Source organism: Dermacentor silvarum, chromosome 3 (assembly GCF_013339745.2).
Source record: "Dermacentor silvarum isolate Dsil-2018 chromosome 3, BIME_Dsil_1.4, whole genome shotgun sequence".
NCBI classification, from domain to species: Eukaryota; Metazoa; Arthropoda; class Arachnida; order Ixodida; family Ixodidae; genus Dermacentor; species Dermacentor silvarum.
The window spans coordinates 169,626,293-169,646,628 of NC_051156.1; the positions used below are offsets into that span (position 1 = coordinate 169,626,293).

The 20,336-nt window shown below is 42.6% G+C and overlaps 2 protein-coding genes across 7 annotated transcripts in view; both read right to left on the reverse strand.

Annotated features, from left to right (window-relative positions):
* LOC119446059 (ADP-ribosylation factor-like protein 6-interacting protein 1) overlaps window positions 1-3,868 on the reverse strand; it is a 52,682-nt gene extending 48,814 nt beyond the window's left edge. For all 4 annotated transcript variants that reach the window (XM_049663864.1, XM_049663866.1, XM_049663863.1 and 1 more), the window contains exon 1: window positions 3,711-3,868. In XM_049663864.1, coding sequence (XP_049519821.1) covers window positions 3,711-3,743 — 33 coding nt within the window. In that variant the 5' untranslated portion in view covers window positions 3,744-3,868. The remainder of the gene's footprint in view (window positions 1-3,710) is intronic.
* Window positions 3,869-4,854: 986 nt separating this feature from the next.
* The window catches only part of LOC119446061 (uncharacterized), a 45,654-nt gene continuing 30,172 nt past the window's right edge, over window positions 4,855-20,336 (reverse strand). Inside the window, exons 14-20 of one of the 3 annotated variants that reach the window (XM_049663868.1) lie at window positions 20,054-20,159; window positions 18,423-18,474; window positions 12,937-13,130; window positions 12,081-12,152; window positions 11,703-11,732; window positions 9,112-9,194; window positions 4,855-5,229 (exon numbers count right to left, since the gene is read on the reverse strand). In XM_049663868.1, coding sequence (XP_049519825.1) covers window positions 5,102-5,229; window positions 9,112-9,194; window positions 11,703-11,732; window positions 12,081-12,152; window positions 12,937-13,130; window positions 18,423-18,474; window positions 20,054-20,159 — 665 coding nt within the window. In that variant the 3' untranslated portion in view covers window positions 4,855-5,101. Of the gene's footprint in view, window positions 5,259-9,111; window positions 9,195-11,702; window positions 11,733-12,080; window positions 12,153-12,936; window positions 13,131-18,422; window positions 18,502-20,053; window positions 20,160-20,336 lie in introns of all 3 variants that reach the window. The other 2 variants (XM_049663867.1, XM_037710385.2) reach the window with 2 other exon arrangements.

Consider the following 20,336-nt stretch of genomic DNA (forward strand, 5'->3'; position numbering starts at 1 on the left):
CCTTTGCTACTTTATCTGGTCGATCGCGTCTCGCAAGCAAGCCAAGAAGTGTCCCCACCTAAAGAGTATATATATCTTACACCGTGGTCCAGGGCAGCGAGGTATTCTTTGATAATTACGATAGTAAAGGTTGATACTGCTGAATACCAGAAAATATTAAGACAGCGGCAGGCTGATTCAGTCATGTGCATTCGTAGTCCACCAGCTTGAGCATGCATATGCATGCTCAAGCTGGTACGGACAGTCATGTGCTGGTATGCACATGACTGCCCCTATCACAGCCTTTGGTCTTCATGTCAGTCCAATCTGAATCTTACACAAAATGCTTTATGCAAGTGTTCTTTCATCCGGCTTGAGCATTAGGCCAATTCTATGTCGTCTTAAGTATGCTTCCAATTTCCCCACGTTGTTCAACGTCTTGAGATGAAAATGTATTTGCAAAACAAGAAATACAAGTGGCATTACTGCGCAAATAGCGGAAGCTCAATCAAAGGGTGCACACTGCAGCCACGTGTTAGCTGCAGCTGTAGCTCTTGGTAACATTAAGCAAGATGTTTCCAAGTCATGTGGTATGCGTGATGGAGAGCCCCCAGTGTTCCCAAAGCATCAGAAGTGCTTTTTGCTGAAATAGCAAGTCAGGGGAAAATAAAAAAAATAAGGATCATAAAGATGAGTTCAGTAATGTTCTTGTTTGGTAGTATTCCTGCCTAAGGTTTAACACCTTGGGTAGCATTAAGAAACAGATGTCCCATTATCACAATTAAGAAGGGAAAAAAAAAGAGGGAGAGAGACTGTACTGCCATCAGCCTTCTCTTTAAAGGCTACCCTCTTCTGAGTTCGAAAAGAATTTAATAAGTAAATTTAAAAAATAAACAAACAAATAAATAAATAAAGCTTAAGGTGTACCAAAAACGAGGGCCCTGCTGGCACACAATTTCAAAAAACAAATTTGCAATATTTTGATAAGAGGCTGCTATCACACCTTGCATCAGAACAAATTTCCGCTGCAAGGCACCAAGTAAACAGATCACTATGCCACAAATGAGCAGTTTCAGCTTGCAAGAAAGAAAAGAAGAGACTAAAAATAAAGCCAAAATCCTCCTCCGCACAAACGCAAAACCTAAATGCACAAGCAAAATATTATTTATTTTTTTTCACACATGTGCTTTTGATTAGTTTACTATGCTGGCGGTTGCAAGTGCGCCAGCGAGCGTGGAGCAAAACAACAAAAAAGCACCTTCTTACTTGGCTCTTGGAGAGCTGCCAGGGGAGGGGGAGGGGGGGACCTTTAAACAGCATGCATGCCAGTGCAGGCGGTCCGAGGTGTTCAAACTTAGCAACCGCATTGCACCTGCAAACCTGACTTAAAGTGGGGCAGCTTCTTAATGACATGCCGTACACTTCCAGCCAGGCAGCTGATGCAAAAGCGTGCATTCAAACTACAGTGTGTGTCTGTGCCTATAGCCAAGCACATTCTCCGATTTCAAAATGCATCTCGTTCCGTGACATCTGCTTGGGGCTATATAATACAACTGTTACCAGTGTTTATGCACAAATGGTCTGCACACCTGTACGACTAAGTGCACTGAATACCGAGCCGGTTTAACGTAGCGATTCCTTTTGCTCGATCGCGATTATAACGTACGCCAAGTGTCACTCAGACTACTGACGAAGCGAGAAAAGGAAAGTTGCTAGAATGTAATCACTACATTATTCCTGCTCTGAAACAGTCTATAAATCTTGGCATGTGTGACAATGCTTCGTTTAGTTTTTATGGCATTTAAATATTGCACATGCATACTACAGAGCATACTTTACCAGTGGCAAAGGTTATGCATTTAAAATGAAAATCTGTTTTGTCTGGTGTTTTCGGCTTAGCGTGTCTTCGAGGCCACTTTGACTGCTGATAACACTCAATTTGCGTGCTTTACACCTGGTGGGCCGAATCTGACCACATATGAGAAAATTAGAGAAAGAGAATAAAATATAATAAGGATGGCTCAATGTCCTAAGCAGGAGTGAAAGTAAATTAGGAAAACACTGAAACTGAAAATTCAGAAAACTATTTTCTACCCTAAGAAAACCAGTTCTATTGTTTCTGCTCATTCAAGGTAACTGCCAAAGGAAGCCTTCGGGGCACTTCCGTGCAGACGTTACCAGGTTTTTTTATTTACCCTGGGTGTAAGCTGTTTCAAGCCACCTAGAACAATTATTTCCACTGTCTGCTACTGCTGAAAGGCCAAGGTGTAAACAAGGACTTCAGCACTCTAGAATGAGCAGGCTCGCATTTCTTCTCTGGCCTTTCTTTTGTACAGAAAATAAAGAAACCGAAGTAGCGCATATGCACAACATTGCTTATGATGGCAGCCATAAACTACAAATGTGTGGCTGTATAATAGACTACTCAAATTATCTCCCAGTGAATTGTACATTATGAAACACAGAATGCACAGTTTCTGAATTCGAAGACATGTTTTTTCAAGGGCTTCGAGACGAAATTAAATGTTACTAATTACAGAATAGCTCAAGGATAAATTGAGAAATTTTGTGAGAAGTAACAGAGGTGTCTGTTTCTATAAAGAAATATTTACACCATCTGAAAGCCATCTATTTGATGAAACACACATAGCATGCATACCAACCTTTTACGAATTAGGCAGTTGGCGAATTCATAGTAGTGCCCATTAAACCTTTCGGGCACTGCGTCTACAACTGTACAAGCATATTCCCCCCCAATCACAATTAACCACTCATTCCAGTCGCCTTGGTAATCATATATATTTCTTTCACATTTTAGGATACTTCTCATTAGCACTTTTTCTTTCCAGTAACGAGGTGTAATAGGCAAAGTAGGTATATGTACAGGATACACTACATTTGAAACCAATGACTTCCGTTGAATGCATTTGTTTTCCTTGCTGTCTGCGATCAGTGATGCTGAATACGTACTAATTATGTTAAATTTTAATGGGTTGCGCAAACAGAGCACGTTATGCTGAACTAAATCCGTTCTTTCTTTCGTGACGCGTCAAGTTGACTGCGTCTAATCGAAGACGTTTTCGTGGTATGATTACCATGCTGCACCGCAGTACTCACAACAAATTGCACATATCTCATGAACAAGAAGCTAACGATGCAAAAGAATTTTTAAGGCTGTTTTCAGAAAGTGTCACAAATCAGCGCCACATATATCGTGACATTTCTTGGGGTGATGAATGCATGCAATCACTAAACGCGATTGCGCTGCTGGGCTTCTCTGCGGGTCATGAGTACACCAAGTCGAGCGCTGCAGGAATGTCACCTTTCCAGGATGAGATTACGCGCGCAAACTGAAGGCAGAGAATGGGAATAGTTAGGCCGTTCTGCAAGGACGTCCACGACTGCACTGCACACAACACGCTAGGTCAGCGTAATCAATTTTACCTAGTGCGCTACTAGAAAGTGTGTGCCAATTAGAACACAGAAAGCTAAATTTACTTTTCACAAGTAGTCGCGAATCGTAATTGACTATTCTCGAGTGTCATCACAGCAACACAGCCCTACGAACGCAAGAAGTGACGGCACTCAAGAGAAAAACACTTTCAACGCGCTTCTTTCCCTTGTTTTTGTTATTCACTGTTGTTTATCCCAAGCGGACTGACTCATCTTTGTAGCCGCAGTTCGCTCGGAGGAGGTGTGGTCTACGAAGGAACGTTTGCATGCGCGCTTACCTGTTCTTGAGAGGTGTACTTTGCATTATCCATGACTCCTCTTAGGACTGAATAAAACAACTGCAATAGCAAGCTCGCGAGTCTATAAATGGGTTCTCCACGGATTCGCCCGCTCCCCACAAAAAGCTGATCGAGGATTAAGGCAGACCTTATTGCCCAGGGGGCTGTCGCGTCGTTGTGCACAGAGGGCGCTACGAAGAAGACAGTTTCTAACTGGTTTCTAAAATAATCTACGAAGTAGCTGCACTTCGGTGTCAAGGCTAGCTGTGGCATTTTATCCTTTGGCCTGTTGAAGATACGTACAACCCCAGAGAAGAGCAGAAGATGCAGCAGAAAGAAAGGATACGAATTTTGAAGTCTCGCAGGGAAGCATCAACAATTCTCAACACACCATCCTACACGCATTCGAGAGAGGACGCCTCAATCATACAAAAGCACAAACACACACATTACTCACACCACACTATACGCATTATATTAACAGGGACCCAGGCTCCCCCACTTGTAAACAGTGCGGGGCCTATCCATCAAATAAACACATCTTGTGGGAGTGCCCTGAAAACGCCATCTTGAAAAAGACAATACTTTCCAAATTACCACACAAACAGCGTCCTGGCAGCTGGGAGGAGTGGACCACTCCCCCACGAAGGTTTGAAAAACTATGGTGGCCGCTTCTGGTGCAGCACGTCAAGAACGTTCTGGGCCAGGAGGTATGAGCCTACCAGGAGGCCCGGACTTGGGCTTTAGTTCGCATATTTAAATCTTCCGCACATTGCTTTAACGCTGCGCTCGCGACACTTAATGCTCCCGGCATATTTAGAACATGACCGGCAAGCGCATAGCAGCGTTCGTAACAGGAAATTGTCGTCGGGTGCAAGATAAGCTCCCATGGGTGTAACCTTTTACGCGCGGGCACAGATCCACATTTCCTAGCCGAGAACACCAGTGGCGTGGCCGGGGAGGGGGGGGGGGGGGGCACAACGGGCACGACCCTCCCTCTAAATTCGTTAGAGCCTGCCTGTAACCACGAAAAAAAATTCTGGCTACGCCACTGGTGCACACAATTCTACGGACAAAAGTATTTCTGGCAGCTCATCGCAGTTTCGGCAAAGTTCCTTTCATACATAGTAAAAGACAACCACCGTATGAATCAAAATACTTTATTCCCGCTTAGAAAACAACAAACGCGAGTTACAGCCGTGCAATGCCTCTTTCTTTTCACCAGCAGCATAAAGGTCCATTATGTACAGGCGTATAATATATATATCTTACAGTCAACGTGGATGGGAGGGAGGGGAGGGGGTCAACCAACCACGACCTTTGTTTCCATTAAAAACGCACTCGAGTTTCTAGGAGGAGCTTGGGCACGAGGAGCTAGATGCGGTTGGCAATCACCAGTGACAGCAGCCGCGACTTTCAGCGAGTAATGTACAGCAACAGCAGCACTGTGCAGGTCCCAATGATGAGGCCCAATATGATGGAGTCCCTCCGCTTGCGCAGGTTGATCCTTTGCACCAGGCTGTTGATCATGGGAAAGCGGTCGTCAGTGTTGTTAAGGAATCGACTTTACCATGCAGTCATAGCGCTTCTGGAACTCTCGTTCTCACCGTTGGAACATTCCTTGCAAGTTGCGGACCAAGTGTTTACTTTAATGACATCATCAAAATATATCCAGCACAAGATTCTCACTTTCCCAACTACGTACAAACTATAATGATCGCTCCAATCACACACCTCGGCCTAGTACACGACAACTAAAGCAAAACAGGTGAACCCTGACCACGGTGTTTGAAATAGTTCTTTTCTCTCTCTCTCTCTCTTTTGCTCAATGGCGACATAATGTGGATTTCAGCCACTATCTTGCAATCCCCCAAGTGTTGCAGACCGTTGTAATCACTGATCTGGTCAACAAATCAAACCTTTCACTACTGGCCAATCCAGGTACCCCGCTTTCAAAACTTATAGTCTGAGACATGCTCAACCAACCAAGCCATCATTCTTTATCAGGGCCAGTGCAGGTAATGAATAACTAGCGCCATTTGTGAAGTGCAAATGTGTCTCACGATAAAGCACATTAATGACAATGTGAAAACGGGTAAATATTTGTGAAGTGTGAAGTGAATGAAGCATTTATTTACTAATACCAATTGCTCTTTGGTGAGAAAGGAATGGGGAAAAGGGTGCAGGTATCCTCAGACATCAATCACTATCTGGACTTGTCAGTGATAAGGAAAAGCTAGAGTCCTGCCTAGGTCCTGGTACTGACGACGGTAATTTTTTTAAATGAATATAAATGAGTGCAGGGCTTGTTCCTCAGTATTTAAGACGCCCATGCATTGGTTGCTTTTGATTTGAATGCTACTTTCAGTCTGTGGTCATGAATGAAGAGGCCTCGTGTAGTTGTCGACTTTGAGCTGTCGTTTTTGAACACAATCAAAGATAACAGGCCAATCTGCATTGCATGCCAAAATGTAAATTATAATGCATCCACTGAAATATTTAATATAAACTTGATTGTATTTTTCTATTCCTCAACAAGGGCCATAAAGGATACAGGCAACATGCAACGCTCAGTGAAAGACTAGCAGGGCAAACAAAAAATCGCTGTGCAATTTCGTTTGCTCATAAGGATTTTCTAGAACAGCCTTAATGAATAAATCACAAATATTTCCACCCATATCAACAAACACATAAAATGGGAAATGACAATATAATCTGGACACTGGCTGAAGTGATTATACAGTGAACACAGGACTTGCATGGACAGCCTAAACATACGGTGAACTGCAGTGCTGAACCTGGAGTGCTCTTTTGTAGTTGCACATTGACAAAGCGTGCGTCCATTTTTCTATTTGGGCCCGGGTGCATTTCGACGGTGGATTTCAAATTGTTCACTCCAATTCACAAGCAAAACACATGATTCCACCTAAAATAGGTCTCAGGAACATGCAATCTTGTATGCAATGCAACACAAACTTATTAGATACCAACCAGTGGAGTTGGCGAGTAATTTAATCGGCCACTTAAGATGTGGCAACATGGGACAGTATTTTCAGATAAACCCTTGCAGGATTCCCCATAAGTTATCATCAGGGTGAAGTTATCATAATACATGAAATTTTCTGTTGCAGTAAAACTCTCATCTGCTTCTCTAACCAACTGATGCAAGTCAGCTGAGAGTGAAATACCCAACAATGACCATCAGCAAATACTGCCTGTGAAGCTGCAGGCAATAGCAAACACCAGGGAGGGTATTCTGTAAGAGTCCACCTAGTGGACTGTCCACTTCGGCTGTCGCGACTGGCTCCAGCTGCACGAGCGAGAAGGAGACTGGCTGGCTCCGAAATGTAGTAAATAAACGAGATTACGATTCTCACTGATACTAAGTGACTTTTTGTTGTGTTGTACTACCTGTACCACCTTTCTATGTTTTCCCTCCTACAATAATGCCCATATAGGGTACTGTAGGTATTTGAATAAATAAATCATCACACTTGTAACACCCCCCTTGTCTCGAAGTTGTAACACCAGGATCACAACATATTTCATTCTTTCTTCGATCATGTGTTATACAAACACATTCTGCAAGCTAGGCATTAAGGTTTTATCAGTGCAAGGGTTACCGACCAAAAAAGGTCCTTCGCTGCTCAGTGAAAGTTTCAAGGTGTCCAAAGATAAGAGGGTGAAAAATACAGTCAAACGTCAGAATCAGGGTGCTGAACTGAACCCAAACCGATATCTTTTCGAATGTGCCTGTACCCAAGCTGAACTTGGGGAATAACCACCACGGTTACTGGTTTGGCACAAAATGGTTCAAGCATATAAGGCAAGAATGGGTGCTCAATAGTTCGCACGATTGCTCAAATAATTACTCCTTCAATCAGGCGCACCTAACAGATTTTTACGTTGTTACGACTCAAGAGTTGTGTTGTGTAACTTGTGTGCAAGAATGGGGATAGGTGTATGCTGGGTGTACGCTTGCACTTCTGAAGTCAGCCCCGCCAGTTAACCGTGGCTGAAAAGTTGTTTCAGGGGCTTCGCAGAATCGACATTTCTGGTGACACTCCACAATCGGCCGTTAGATCTACTTCCTACTAAAGCTAGATAAACAAGATAAACACTGATCACGGAAAAGACGATGTCCCCGAGGTGGGATATCAACGAGTTCAGCTGCATGACTTTTTGCAACCCTAACACTGTGGTCGCTGATGAATGCCATCCCCTTCTCAATGAGTGGTAACCGTGGCTGTAAGTGGCTTGTGAAATCTGCTTTTGTTATGTGCCATGATTCAATGCTTATCCAAGCAGAGTGCAAAGCTCTTTGAGTTGTAGAAATTATTTGTGGGACACAATGTGAGTTCGTTTGACTTCTTTGTCGCCTTTATCCAGTGCAAGAATACGCACAATGTGCAGATGTGCAAGAAAGATTAACGTATGGTTCAGCACAAAGTGTCCTTGTTCATTGTCCAGTAGTATCAACGTCCTCACCTGCTTCTAAAAACGCAACCAACTGAGCAAAATCTCAAATGCCGTCTTCTTTTTTTGCTTTTTTCTTTACAAACTAGAAGTTTGAAGCTGCAATTTATGTAATACAAAGTGAAATCGCATTGTCTTCGACAACATAGCTCACATGCCACAGTTCACTCACCACCAGAGTCCTGTAGCAAAAACCTGAAGCAAAACGAAAATTAACTGACTACTTGCAGTCAAAATAACGAATGTGGAAGCTACACAGACCTTACGCTGATGCAGGGATTCTCACTGATTACCTCCATCTTTAATATTTGAAAATTCACTCGTATCTGTGTAACTCATTCGTAAATTTCTGTCTCGATGAGACTTGCGCATGCGCCGTGTGGACAAGTCGATAGCACTATGCAGCATATCATCATGGGGCAGAATAAAATGGGCTGCAACAAACCAGTTTACGAACTGTTATATATATATATACTTTTTTTCTATGAGCCGGAACTGATCTAGAATGAAATTGGAGTGTGTTGAACACGAACCCAAACAGGTATTTCTTTTGCTTCGACCCACTGGTCAGAACAATGAACACAACCATAACGAAGCAAATATAAAAGTTTTCTCATTGATATCGCCGCATAATGAGTATGCACTTATAATAAATATAGAATAAATTGAAAGTAGTATTTCCGTGCCAGATGCAACTTCGTTCAGATGAGGTTTGACCGTACACGGTGCTTGTGTGAAAGCCGACTCTGGATCAGTAAAATTTTTCATCTTATCCAACATTTCAAGATGCTACAAGGGTTCCAGTCAGTGGAGGTTCACTGTATACCATGATTAATGTTGATGCGTACAAAATGCAGGCAATTGCCAACAGTAGCAGCAGATAAGACACCAAAGCAACAGTGAAAAAACTGCAGCCGAAGGATACTGGCTAGAGTGGTCATCTTGGTCTGAATGGCCTTCAGGGCATTGCGCTGACTCAGCAGCTCATCCTTTGTTCGAATGGCGATGCTGAAACAAAAATATGCCACATATGAATATCTCAATACTACTAATATCTCTCTCTCATAACAGTTACATCTGGAAGAGGCAAATAGTCCTCCAGTATTCCAGAAGATCTGAAGTTAGATTAACGACAAAACATATCTATGAAAACAATTTACATTCTGGTCTGTTTCTGAATAGAAATGAGAGAAGCCTAAACAAGAAGTGAATGCAAGTTCATGCAAAATGTTTCTGGTTCATTCTTTAAAGGCCCGAAAGCAAATACAGAAGTATAAAACATACATAGAATTCCATGCACTGAAGGTACACCAAATCCAGACAAATAATGCATAGTTCCGCACACAGAATACAGTCAACTTCCGTTCATTCAAACCTGACGGGACAAACAAAACTGATCGAATTATCCGCTGGGTCGAATTAAACAAGATGCAGAAAAAACATCAAAATAGACCACTGATTCATTTAGCAGTATTTCCTTGAGTCTAACGCACCCCTGAATCAAACGAGCCCACTTTCTATGTATCCAAAGTAGAAAACTATGTAGAAATGACACTAGAGCTCCTAAACAAAGTGGAAATCTAACGTGCACCCAATTCTCTGGCAAGAAAAATGGGCAAGGTACTAAAGGGACACTAAAGGGAAAAATGATTTCTTCTGCATCAGTAGATTACCCTTCCACAATACCAAAAACACCACTCTTACCACGAGAAGGAAACGAAAAACACAGAGGCGAGTGGCGACGCCACCTTGAAGTTCCCGCACTAGCTCACCTGTGACGTCATGGATTTTGACAGCGTCTTCTAGGTCTCAGTTAATTCTTTAGTGGTAAAGATTGACTACATTGTGTTCAAAAGGAGCCCAAGACTGAATATGGCAAATTTTGCTAACTTTTACTGAGCCAACGTGGCCCAAATACGAAAAATTACTTTAGAAGTCGTGACGTCACACTGAAGTACTGACGTTGGGGTTTACGCGCGAAATTGAAAACAATTAACTTTGAGCTCCATTTCCTCTTTTAATAATTGACCTATTGCAGTGTAATTACCGACGGCAGAGTCTTCGAAGAATATTCTATCAGTCTAAGTTGATTTATTGTTTTGCTTTAGTGTCCCTTTAATGTATTGCACAATGGTGGCCGGTTTCTTAAAGTCAGCTTCGCCACAGTGCAGTTGTGTTATGCGGTAAAGCATGCAAATGCCGCGAAGGCGGTTTTGGTGTTGCATGCAATCAGACATTGTGTGCTACGGTTATTGCTTCAAAATCTTCCTAAAGCAGGCCGAAGATAGGCGTTTTTGACAGGGGATTATGTGTGTTAACACATTCACTGTGCCCTAAGCTCTGCTGAGACAGACACTGCCACTAAAGTGATCACTATTGGGGTCGCCATAGGGGTTAGGCGCATGCGTGCTGACTGGTCAAGTTTGATTTATTCGGTGAAGGCCAATTTTAGGATCCAAATAACGAAAGTTTGGGCCCATAGAAATGCACGGGCCCTGGCCGGAACCTTTGGTTGAGACAAAATTAACCGAAAAATCCGATTAACTGAAGTCAAATTAACGAAAGTCTACTGTATAACATAATTCCATATAGAAGGTTTATAACATTCACAAAGTGAAATTCAACAATATGAACTCACAAATGAACCGCCATAGCATATGTACCTCTTTTACCTCACACAAAATAATGTGTGCAGCATTCTTTTGTAAAACGACTGACTATTTTTCTATTATAGAGATTTTAAGAATAACTTAGGAGAGATATGCCAAAGCACATGATTACCAGGGTGACAACAGTGATGTAACATTGTTCATAACTACAATATAACCTAAAATTTGTGAATGGACATTTGGAAAACTTACTTGCACAAATGACTTACATATAAGGTGTAAACTAAAGCTCAGACATTTTAGTATGTGCATTTCTGGTACTAAGAGCTGTGAATATGGCGATTAAATTTTTTTGAAGTTTACCGATTTTCAGCTATCTGCAAGAAACCCAGGCAATCACTACAACTTCAGGATGTTTGTCAAGCATAATGCATTCATTAAAATTAGTCCAGCAGCTGCATAATCAGAGCAAATTTGTAGCTTGACGTGTATTGCATAAAGATTGGCATATCCCCAGGTCTAAAAGCATGACTCCGGTCACCCGTAGGACTTGCCTTGTGACTACACTCTATTCTTGCCACAGTAGCTTGTCAATCTAATTGCAGCACAGTTACATTTACAATTTTGAGCACAGTTTGCTTGTCTTAAGACGTGGAAAATGTACACGTGGCTCTCGTGAAGAAACCATGCATGAGAGAGATAAGCTCCAGCTTGTGCAACTACCACATCGTCTTCATTTGAACCATGACCTGTATGCTGGCGTTAGTTGGGCTAATGTGCAGCGCAGAGAACTGCAATTGCGAACTAGGAAAAAGGTTTAATGCCACACACAAAAACTGTTGCACAACATCGTCATTAAAAATGGAGAACTTCAAATAGGAAAATGCACATTAAGCGTTGTGCTTACTTTATCTGGTCATGCACCATCCGATCTGAACTGAAAAAGAAAAAAAAAAAATGTTAGAAAATGGCAGTATGGCAAACAGCATAGACTGACATGTCCAAAAATGATAGAAAATAGCACAAGTGTTCTTCCAGTCACTGTTCACATTATATTTGTGATTGGACAACTTTTTAACCAATACATTAGGTCAAAACACCGGAAAAGCATTAATGGTTTGATAAGGCAGGCGTGGTGAACATGGACAGAAGAGGAATGATAAGGATTTTGCAAACTTCGACTATACAATGTTTTTTTATGCCTGCCTTTTCAAATCGTGAATCCTCATTAATTTTCTGCTGTTCTAGAAAAAGAAGCTAAGAACTTGCCATCACACACACCTACCTTTTCAGGTGCTCGTGTTCTTTTAGGTAGCCCTCTGACCTCCGATTGAGACTTGACGAGTTCTTATAAGAACTGCAACGAAAAAGGAGATAATTTAACAAATATAGCTTACCAGTCGACCAAGAGACAAAATGCTGTGCAAAGTAGCACAGAAAACAGCCCTTGATGTCAAATCTAGCTTTTCATTCTTTTTTTTTCTTGCAAAGCCTACATGATGCCAACAATCTACCAGCACGGCTTGTGTCTTACATTACAATCAGAATATGCATCATTCATAATACGTGTCAGCCTGGCCAGAGACATTCTCTCATGCAAAAAAATATTGAAGCGTTCGTGAGAAATTACAATGAAGCAGCCAATCAGACAAGCAAAATAAGACCATACACCATTTTTTAATTTCCAGCCATATTTCAAATCAAGGCAGTGCAACACAAGGCTGCTTTAAGCACACTGTCTAGCAGTTGCTGGTTTATCTTGACAATCTTTTCATATTATCCAATGTTTCAAAACCACGGCAGAAGATGCCGATCACACCGTGCACCTAGCGCTTTCTCCTCTGGAATGTTGTCTGCTTCACGTGCAGCGGTGCTGCAGATGAACATCCCACCACTAGAGGTGCTGTTCACTCTGACCTTCGGCAATGACATTATGTCCATAAAAGCTAGTTCTGTATAAATAAGAAAGAAGATTTAGTGAAGGGCAAGGAATGGGCACCAGAAATGCCTTTCTGGAGTCCACGAACTGCCATTCGAGAAGCACCGGAGTAAGTGAACTCTACAAGACACATGCAACTCCCGGGAAAGACAAGAGTTGGCAAAACCTGCTTCAGCAGAAGCGAAGCGGGGGCACCACCTACTCCATGTCCTTGCGCACGGACCCGAGGAGCAGGTCCCTCTCCCGGTGGGCCTGGACGTTGGTGCGTGTCTTGTGGAACTCGCGCATGTAGTCCTGCAGGATGTCCCGGTGGCGCTGCAGCGTGTGCAGCACCGTGGCACTGGGGGGCCCGCTCGTCGTCTGCACCTGGCTCATCTGGTCATTGACTTCACCCAGCTGCAGAGGAGGAAGACCACAGTAGACGGTGAACGGAACGAAGATGCATGTCACTTAGCTAGCCACAAGAGCGAATCTTACCAAGCAGCCAAGTAGAGACCTGTCACACTGCGCAGGGTGTCCTTTTTGTGTTTGTGATACCATTTAGTTGCGTACCTCCACCCATAGTCTACTACTAAAATAAATAGAAGGAAATCAAGCGCTGCAACTGTTCAGCTAGCATGAGAATGATGGGTAATACATCGGTTTGCCTAATTCCCGTGCCTGTGGCTGTGAGTTCTAGCGGTGTTATTCATGACACTTTGTCTTTCCAAGTTTCCGAGTAATCACATTTTCCTGAATGCATGAAAGCAATGGGTCTCTGAGCACATGCATAATGATTGTGCCAATTGTTGCCATTTATAACACAACACTACTATTTTGTAGAATATGACCAATAATTGTGAAGTCACAAAGCCATTTCAAGCCAGAAGGACCAAGTTTAGTCAAAACTATGTGTACTACACATGACGGCTGAACTGCTATACTCACAGCTCCCATTATGGCAAATGTAAATTAATTGCGACAAAGGAGTCTACATGAAAGTAACACAAGATGAGCGCTATATGTTATCAGTACGGCACTAATAACATGTCTCTATCAAAGTTAACAGAACACAAATATGTTGGATTATGGATAACAAATGTTCTAACTTGGAACAAGCATATTGACACAATTACCGGAAACTGCTTTTATAAACTCTTTTTTTCTAAAGCGCTCGTTAAAGTACTTTACTCCGCCTCGCAGCTAGCATAAAACACTTATTTGTCCAATGTTGGAATATGCAGTGATAATATGGGATCCTTTTACTACCGTACTTTCCGGTGTATAAGACGCGTTTTTTTTTTCTGAATTTTTCATCGGTGCGTCTTTAGAACGGTGCGACTTATGTACGTTTTTATTTCCCTGGAAAAACTGCCGTCAAAATTGGATTCGATGTTATAGCTACGCGGAGTGCGCTGGTGGATTTAATTGCTACGGGTTCTGTGCGCGCTATCGAGGTGGCGGGTACGTTTTTCTCGTGATCAAGTTCCCGAGTGCCCTGCGAGAAGGACGGAGCAGCAACACAAGCGGCGGCAGGCCGACCGCGAGTCGGCCGACCCTGAATTCGTCGCATCTGCAGATCGCTGTCAAGATACGGCGCGCGCCGCTGCGCAAACTACGCAGTTGCTACCGGAGTACAAGCCACCGCCCTCCCTCCCGCGCTGCCTTCCCACTTTCCTCCCTTGTGCACGATTCGGCTCACCATCAGACGCTTTCACTCGCACATGGGGCTCCGGCTTTGCCCAGGGGGTGCTACGAAAATGGTGCTAAAGAGCGCCCTCTGTCCTGAACAGGATAGTACCAAGCTCGGTCGTCTGCTTTGGAATGCACATTTACAATATGAACCCGCCACTATCGGTTGTGTTGTACCACGGCCTGCAGCAAATATCGGGCGCCAAATATTTTTTGAGGGGTGGCACGCTCCGTAAAGGCAAGAAATTATGCAACGCCGAATAGCTTTAGTGCGGTGTCAATCGCAAGTGAAGTGAGTCGTGTACGAAGTTGAACTTCAGGTAAAATTTGCACGCTGCTAGATTCAGGCGCACAAACGTGAGGAAATGCTTGCTATAAATGAATTCACAGCAGCGATAAGCCGACATCATGTGTACGGAATTGCTCAAGCGCATGACGGTACGCGCCACAACGGCAGTGGTCTTTCCTCATGCCGTGATGTACGAACTGCTCGAGTGCACGATCGTATACACGCCGCGACGGCAGCGGTCTTTCAGCATGCCGCTAGACAAGTAGTTATGCCTGCGCTGTAGTAGCGGCCATCTGTCCCTTTAGCAACTGATAAATAACTGATGCAATGCATATGAGCTCGCAGTAACGTATGTGCGAATCGCGCGCTGCAGCGCAACCTCGTGCGCTGCTCGCTCGATGTAGCTAGCTCTTAATGACAGCGCTCGAACATCGATGTGCTGTAATCAATACTGCCTTGCTGCGTGGCGTTAACGTATTGGCTTGAGGTCAAGGATGAGCACATTTAGCTCTCAAACCTGTGCTGCTCGTAGTGGGGTAATGAAGTTATCCAGCGCGCCCGACGCTCCGCTTCGTGAGGCCTTGAAAGAAAACGGTAGAATCTGATGTTGGGATTCAGGCCTTCTTGCTCGTGGCAGCTCACGACGCAGCAGTAACGACGGTGATGCTTTTTCGCGGCTGAGCTAGGTCTCTCCGGATCGGCGTCGCCGATTCCTTCTGCTTCCAGCATTACGTCCCACAGCACACGGAGAGTCCGTTTTCGTTAAACTAGGCTGCGGCCAGCTCGCAGCGTGGTCTCTGAGAAGTGACGAGCCTTTTCGCACTCGCAACAGGGCCGAAACAAAGTGCGAATCGACGTAAAACTCGGGCTAGAAACGTGCTTCGCCACAGTCAGGGCTCAATACTACCCAAGCTGGTACTACCCAGATATAACTTCTCTCGCTGCCACCAGGCACCGCTACTATACCTCAAACTCCAGTGCAAGAGGCCCATAAGCACACGGCGTCGATTTTATCGCCCTCGGACTTTATACGGTGCATCGCGGCAACCACGATGGCAGAAATGCGCCTGGAGTGGAAATATATGGCACCCATACGCTTGCGTGTGATCCGCATTCACGGAGCGAAACGCCACTGTAATTTTTTTTTAATCACTTACCGAAAGAACAAGAGTGTCCTATGCGCCGGTGCGACTTATATATACGTTTTTTTTCTGGAAAAACTGCCGTTTTGAGGGGGGTGCGTCTTATACAAAGGAGCGACTTATAGACTGGAAAATACGGTAAGTGTAATATTAAGTAGAAAAAGTGCAAAAGAAAGCCTTGCAATTCATAACTCTTGCAGTCAGACATCAGTCACTGAGCTAATATTACGACAAGAAGTGGCCTGCAATTTACTGTGGAGAGAAACCGCATTTGTCACCTAACATTCTTCTTCAAGTTATTAAATGGTCATTTATAAATGTTAACACCTGAGGTATTCTTGCATATTCTTTGGGTTGCCCTCCTCGCATGCGACACAGTAACATGATAACAACTTTAATTTATGGATTAACTGTTATAAGTAATACTTTTTTACTAGAACTATTATTCATGGGAACGATCTCTTTAATTATGTTTTATTACACAGTACACTGTCATTGTCTGAAAGCAGCCTTACTTGACTCTCACTAATCATTGCATTGTAATTATTGTTATAGTGTACTTTGGTTCTTGCTCATTGCCTGTATCTTTCGTAGTGTTCTGTACCCACCCTGCCATGATCATTTAAGATTGCAGTATTCATAAATAAAAAATAAATAAAAATACTGTGCCAGATTGCCCTCTAGAAAATGGTATCACTCTCCTGTATCTGGCTAATTATTTTGTTCTCAAAGCTGTACAAAAACAATGTAAAAAAATTATTATCGTTTACTAGTAGAGTTTGCCAATAACCCCGAAGACTCCTAACCACACTGCCAAAAAAAAAAGAGGGGGGAGAGAGAGAGAGGGGTAGTGTTGCAACGTAATACTCCTGTCACACGGCAAATGTAATGTCATTTCCACCAAATGAACTTAATATCATTTTCCAGCGTGCTGTCGGTTGAATACAAATGTCACTTGAAAATGATGACCAGGACCATGGGGGAAAAAAGAAGCTAACAAAACTTGCACTTAAGATGTGTATATCTTTTAAATACTTATTATTAATAAAATGTTGCTCTAAAAATACGTGCTTAGCTGTTTTAGACAATTAGCCACAGCTGCACAACAGAAACCAAGTCAAGTTTACCCAAGCCAAGCTAAAGTAAAAACAACATGGCCAACCACTTAGGTCTCCTAAGTGGTCTTGCCATACTTTTATCAAAACACGTTTCTGCTTCAGTCCAATTTACGCAACTTTTTGGCTATGCGTATGCAATTTTGAGTACACATTCTGTTTTGCACTCTGATTATCTGTGCCAAATGATATGAATGCAAGCACTTTAGTTTTCCTGAAAATGAATTTTAAACAAAGATTGGTTGCATGCTCCTGACTCATGCCCACGAATGTATGACATTGTACTGGCCGCCCTGTGTTTGTGACGTCAGAGACTACACCGCCACTTCACGCAGAAATGACAAAGCTCGCTCCTTTTTCTACGAGACAACTGCTGACAATCATCGCTTTGACAGACGCGATAATTGGTGCTTCTCTTTGTCTTGCCACAGGACAATGCGTCACAGATACTGCAATTCTGCTATTTTAGCAGACTCAGGCACATACAATGTTATTGTCAAAAATCCAGTGAATAGACCAAATGCTATAATTGGCATCCGGATTTCGACCATTGTTTATTGCTGCCTTCGACAGATGCCCCTTTTTCAATAATCAAGTGCATGTTTATACATTTTCACTCAAACTAGAGAAAAGTTAGACGTAAACTGTCTAGATGAATTTTTTCGCTTCTTTCGCGCTGTTTTTGAATATGCTGCAGCACTTATCAGGACTCCTTTTAAGGCAGCCAGAATCTCTTTGACCATCCTGCACGGCACAGGAGGGTGTAAACGAACATGTAAGACATGGCCGGTAAATGTAGTATCAAAAGACTTGTCCCAAAATTTATCCAGGGTTAGAGGGGAGAGAGAGAGCCAGCAATGACAGCAAGAGTGATGAAAACGCACATCTCTGCTTTGTGCGACCTTAGGGTGGCTGAATGAAACATCATTAAACGTAAAGGCTGCCCTGCAATCAAAACAGTGTAAAAGTTTGTCGATATCCAACTTTACTGCATCTTTTTCTTTTGCAGGTCAACCAGATTTAACCTGTCAAAAGGTTGGTTCTATTGCAGTTAACTTGACACTACTTGTGCAAGGCTTGTTGCCACATCTTTTGTTTTACTGGTTTACCTGAATGGTTAAAATATAGTATGACAATAAAATATGCCCAATGCCACTGCTGTAACAATATTTCTGCTTAATTAGAGGTTACACAAAATGTAAGATACCATGAGTGGAGGTACCATGCATACACTTCTTATATCACACTCACCACATAGTTGTACTCATCAGGAAATGAAAAGATACCACAATAAAAAGGCATTTGCAAAAGTAATTAAAATTAAATTAACCCCCCAGATAAAAATAATTCGGTTCAATTTCCAGAAAACGAAATCCCTAGAGTGCTAAAATTCCTAAATGTGTATACACAGCAAAATGAAAATAAAAAAGAAAAACAATAAACGAATAAGGAAGTAAGAAATTTTTCTTACCTTGGATAGCAGTTGCTCTATTTCCAAAGTCATTGTCTCGAACATGTGATCCCTGCCAAGCAATGGCGCAGTGTCAAGGCTATACAAATTAGAAAAAAATAAAGCAAAGATTCTCAGGTAAATGAAAACACTTTCAGAAAATGATGACAATTGCCATCGCATATTTCTGAATACCATACCTGCTTCCTTTAACATCCTGTTATGAGAATTCACATATTATTGAAGATTAACAGTAAAAAAGAAAAAATACAAGTCAAAAGCAGTGCAGGTCACCTTCAGGCTAGAGAGAAGTCCTCAAATAATCACTGCTAGTAATAAGATTGCAAGAAAAGACATGAAAACAGGCATGTATGGTGGCATGAGATGATGTAAAAAAAAAAGAAATGCAAGAAGAAGACAAGGAATACAGCCAACTCAACTGCTGTTGATGCCCGGGGAGGGCATGAAGATGCACAAGAGAGCAACAAGTGGCTTTCTTGCATCACGATTCGGCTTCACTTTAAAACCGCGTGTACTGGTGACCAAGATATGCAAAGGCAAGTACAGACATTTACAGCACTAATAACTTATGCTAAACGATACGTTTATGCATTTGTGCACTTTAAATCACACTGAAGAGAAAAATAGGCTGAGCTGTATGAGCAAATTATGCTTCTGCAACAGCCATTCTTATAACAAGAGGAGACTAGGTAAGCCACAAATGAGAAACGAACGAAAGACTGGTGGTGCCGTTGCCTTGAATTTCACGCACCCGCTCGCCGTGACATCAGGGATTGTGGTGGCACTTGCTCGGTCCTAGTTAATTTTTAATGGTAAAGACTGCCTAGAAAGAATTTTTTTTTAAAGAGCCATAGACTGAACTTAGCAAGTTTTGATAACTTTTACTGCCATAATGGCCCAAACACAATAAGATACTTTGAAATCCATGAAATCGCACATTTGATGTACCTATACCAGCATTGAGCGTTGGTACGAAATTCATGAAGTTGGAGGTTGCCTTTCATTTTGTCTTCTAGCAGTCTTGATGCGCGAAATTCAATAAAAATGCTGTTTGGAAAGAATACTTTATCAACCTAAACTGATTTAGCCTGATTTAGAGAAGTCGTGCTATGCATTGAAACCAGAGGGCCAGGTTGAGCAACAATGCAAATCAACTAGCCCAGTTTCGTACTCTAGTACGAACTGTACCATTCCTGCAGACGTGAGCAAGAAAGGAAGGAGACTGGTAGACAGCGGGTGCTTGACACCTGACGGTGCAGTGATGTGGTTCGGCTTGCGCTGACCAAATTGCACTACTGCCACGTTTAATGGCCACATGATGGTCACTGTGCCTTTCGCAGAGGTCCACCATCATTTCTAGACTCAGCACAGACTTCACTGCAGTATAGCCACAAATGTGACCAAGCAGTTATAATTATAATGGCTCTCACTGTAAAAGCCTGGCAAATTGACATCATTAAATGCAATGTGCAACACTTCGACAGTGAGTGTTTATTCAGCTACGCGAGGCAGAACACTTAGAAGTGCAATGCACGTTGGCAGAAAGTACTCTCCAATAAAATACCCATATTTCTTGCTTTTGTACCACTGTTTTTCTTAAACAGTATTGAAAAATGGCATAGCAACCTCACCTTTCATTCTTGAGTTCTCTGGAACCAAAGCCGGTGCCAAGCTTGCTGAAGGAGACAAGCTTGAGGTCGATTTCATTTTCGAGCTGGCGTGCTTGTTTCCGTAAATCTAAAATTACGTAAAATATGTATGTATGTATGTATGTATATATATATATATATATTATGGGGTTTTACAGTGCCAGAATCACAAACTGATTATGAGGCACACAGTAGTGGGGGACTCCGTAATAATTCAGACCACCTGGGGTTCTTTAATGTGCACCTAAATCTAAGTACATGGTCT